This window comes from Phalaenopsis equestris, unplaced genomic scaffold, assembly GCF_001263595.1.
Source record: "Phalaenopsis equestris unplaced genomic scaffold, ASM126359v1 Scaffold229587, whole genome shotgun sequence".
NCBI lineage: Eukaryota > Viridiplantae > Streptophyta > Magnoliopsida > Asparagales > Orchidaceae > Phalaenopsis > Phalaenopsis equestris.
In genome coordinates, this window is record NW_018247560.1 from 1 (window position 1) to 3,892 (window position 3,892).

At 35.7% G+C, this 3,892-nt stretch overlaps 1 protein-coding gene across 1 annotated transcript; it reads right to left on the reverse strand.

Annotated features, from left to right (window-relative positions):
• Positions 1-933: 933 nt before the first annotated feature.
• Positions 934-2,373, reverse strand: LOC110038040 (the record flags this gene model as incomplete). The annotated part of the gene is made up of 1 exon (XM_020742797.1): positions 934-2,373. A coding segment is annotated over one exon (1,219 nt), but the record flags the coding sequence as incomplete, so codon positions are not given.
• Between the last annotated feature and the right edge of the window lie 1,519 nt (positions 2,374-3,892).

The window sequence follows — 3,892 nt, forward strand, 5'->3', positions numbered from 1 at the left end:
CCTAATTAATAGATAATTAATTTTTAAATGTAGTTATTATGAATACAAATATGAATTGATCAAATTTGCAATTTTGATTTTCAATGCTTTATTGACTTGATCCCCTTCATAGGGATTTGGTCGAGCTTGGCTTGATAAGTTTTAGTCGAATGTTGCTCGAGAGATCTAGATAGAGATCGATGCTAAGAAGTTTGAGTGTATGACTAGGGCCATGCAAATGGAGACTAGCTGTTTTTGAGCTTCCATCATTGATTGACATGTGTACCAAAATATTAGAATGTTGATTAATTTCATCCCTTGGTGATAGATTTTTTGATGTAGTCGCAATTTCAACTTGTAAAATACTTTACCAATTAAGCTAGCAAGCTTAAAATGAATGATTGCTTGCCAAACAATTTCTCTTCGAGCTTTAATTCATTTGAACAAATATTGGTGTACAATAATAATCAGAAGATATAGAAATCCTCACCTCTGAAGAACCAAAATCTTAACATGCAATATCTGATGGGATTAGGCCCCAAACCATTGAATTAAATACAATTTTAATGTCTGGCGAATTTACAAACATTAGCACCCAATTTCTATGTACTTACATATCTACAATCTAAACTTTGCTTTTTTTTTGCATTTCTACCACTCAAATCGTTCATATCTCATGTGAATACCACTATTTAAACTCTTAAAATATAAACTCTAATCAAATATCTAAAAAATTGAAGTGTTGGTTATGTGAATGCATAGGAATTTGGTGGCATGAATGCAAACCTTCCTTAAAATTTTCAATCCAGACGCAATCACATACACATTCCTATTGTTATTCTCCAAAATTATAATCACGACTACATCGCATGATCAGATCCAAAATTACTTCTATTTCAACAAATACATAGAAAGTTTCCAGCTAACTAACCAGAAACAAATTGGCTTAGAATATTCTGACAAATCAAATGAAAAATCTCATAAAAATTTAAATCAATTTCTCATATATTACACTCATCTCAAAACAATTCCTTTCCCAAAAAAAAATTAGTACATTTCATGACCAACCTCTACTTATATAAACAGTATAAAATTTCACCACAACCCTTTACTTTTACAACCTTTCACCCAAAATCTGATGCCCACTAAACTAAAGACAGAAATGCAGAATCTTTTTATTCCCCATAAGGAGGAGATTGTGCAGAAGAAACAATATTAAGGGGTGTAAAAGAAATGGACCTTCTTTCCTCAACACCATGGAGGAAGTGAGGAGAATCATCCTTGATAATGGCGCAAAATGATATTGAACCTCGCTTTGTCGAATCCTGATGGTTTTCGTTCTGGATCAGCGAGGCTCCTTCGCAGTAATAATCATTACAAGGAATCTCCTCAATCTCGGTGTCATGTTCGTTGATTTTTCGCAGCGCTAACGAATCAGCAACGGGGAGATACACGAGCATGCAGATGCCCGTCATGTTGCATGATAAGAGCATGAGAAAGGCGGCGAATACGAGCACCTCATAACAAATATTTCCAGCATGAGGCAGAGCCGAGAGTCCGAGTAACAGAACTCGGAGTGGGAGGAAGAAGATGACCGACAGAGCGAGAAAATAGACTCTGAGTCGCAGCCCTTTGTTGATCACTAAACATAGCATTCGAGCTCCGATGTAAACAACATAAGCAATCACGAAAATATCGAATAATCCCAAAATTACAGTGCTAAGTAAGGGGTAAGTGCAAATGGTTGTATCAGTCAATGGAGGGAATGATGAAGTCATGAAGAACTTCACCTTCTTCTTCCTCATCCTATGAGGTCCTATTAAAACGAGGAGTTGAAACAATAATAGGGGAAGGGAAAGGAGGAGGACGGAGACGAATGTCTTCCAATTCCATGTCTGAGTAAGTGAGTCAGAGTCTCGTTTTCGTAGCGCAGCATGGAGTAAGAAACCGAGCATGAGGAAGATGACGGGTTCAGCGAATCCGAGGTTTGATAGAACATAGAACTTGCACCATGCCGTGGTGGAGAGAGGCCTTCCAGTATCTCTGAGGAGGCTCAATCGAACGATCTCGCCGAAGCCCCACCAGATTGAAATAATGATGAGGACGACACGGATGATCCAGGGACCGTTAAAGTATCCGAGATGGGAGAATCCTCGTCTTTGAATCTGAAGTTGGAAGTAGATGCAGCGATAGATGCATAGCAGTCCGAGAATGGAAGCTAGTGCGACGAGAGCAATGGTTGCCACGCCGAAAGCATCGGCGGCAACTCTTGTCATGGGAATCAGCCGGAGCACGGATTCCACGCATGCTCGCCGCCGTAAGCCAGACCAAGAGAGCACTCTTGCAATGAGGAGAAAACTTATTAAAGTTCTATCTGCTAAAACAACATTATGTCTTCAAGAACTACTAGGGTTCTGGTTCTAGGATTCCTTGCTTGATAGAAAGCCTGAAAAATGAAAAATGAAATTTTGTTAAAAAAATAATAACCTTTAATAAGACTTGGATTATCATAGAACAAGAACAGCATGAATAGAAAAGGTAAAAGTAGTAAAATTGTCCTCCGACTCTTTTCCGTAGTCATTTCAGTCTTAAAATGTATCAATTTAGTCCCCCCACACTCTTTTAATATAGGTTAAAATAATCCTTAAGGAAGATTATTTTAGCCTTCATTAAAATAATCTAGGAACTAATTCAACATAGAAAGGATAATTGGGTACAAAAAGAAAACATTATAGTATATACTAAAAGGAAAATTTACCTACACACCACCCAATTCCTATTTACACATCTAACACCTAAACTTAAATTTTACAATATATGTCACCTTAAGTATGTATTTCACTAGTTAAAAGTCAAAATAGTGATATTTTTTATGTGATATAAAAGATTTGGGTGGTTTTAAATGTAAAAAAATAAATTTTTGGAGTTACATAAGCAAGTACAAAGGAATTGGTTGGTATTACGTAAATGCACCTACTTTAAAATATAAGGAGCACTGGCACACGCATGCTCTAAAATGTCTTTTTTTTTCCCCCCAAAGATTGCACCTCATTATGACATAAAATCCAAAATTTTTCCCCAAAAGTTGCTCCTTTACTTCTGATTTGCATCTTATGAAAGCATAGTGTGCTATATTTTGTATGGATTGCACCTCATTATGACATAAAATCCAAAATTTTAAGTTACAAGCTGACACAAGTAAATTAAATGTCGCATACAAAAATATTCCAAAGCCTAAACAACTTCAAAACTCCAAAAGATTTTGATTCAACAAATAAAGTAAAGGGAAAGTTAGATACACCCCACACAATTGTTAGTATTTACATTCTAATAACTAAGGTTTGGTATTTACATTTATATCACTTTGATGTCATAATCTTATGATGCATGAAAAGGTGTGTTTTTGATGTGATATTAAATATTTGAGTGTTGTTTTATGTAAATATGAAAGTTTAGATATTAGAAATGTAAATATATAAGAATTGTGTGATAGGAATACCAAGAACAATTCCCAAATTTACCAAGGCTTATGATCAATTAAACCTAAACAACAACACAGGATAATAGGATCGCACACGATTCAAGAAAACTGGAACAAAAATTTGAATAGAAGCACAGACAAAGTAATCAGAAAAGCATATGAAAATTTTAAGTGGAAAAACCATAGAATGGGAAAAAACACGGAGCCATGCCACCACATAATTCTACTATAAAATTCAAAAAGTTTTACATAGAACTTACACAAGTTTACTCTCTACACACAAGGAAATTTAACACGCTCCACACTCTTCCTTTCGATCCGATGCGAGACATGCCCGTCAAAATTACTGAAGTCCTCTCCGACACTCCTCACATTCATCTGGATTTTTGTCAAGGAACACTCAACTTACAGGAACTTCACGAACTAAAGAGA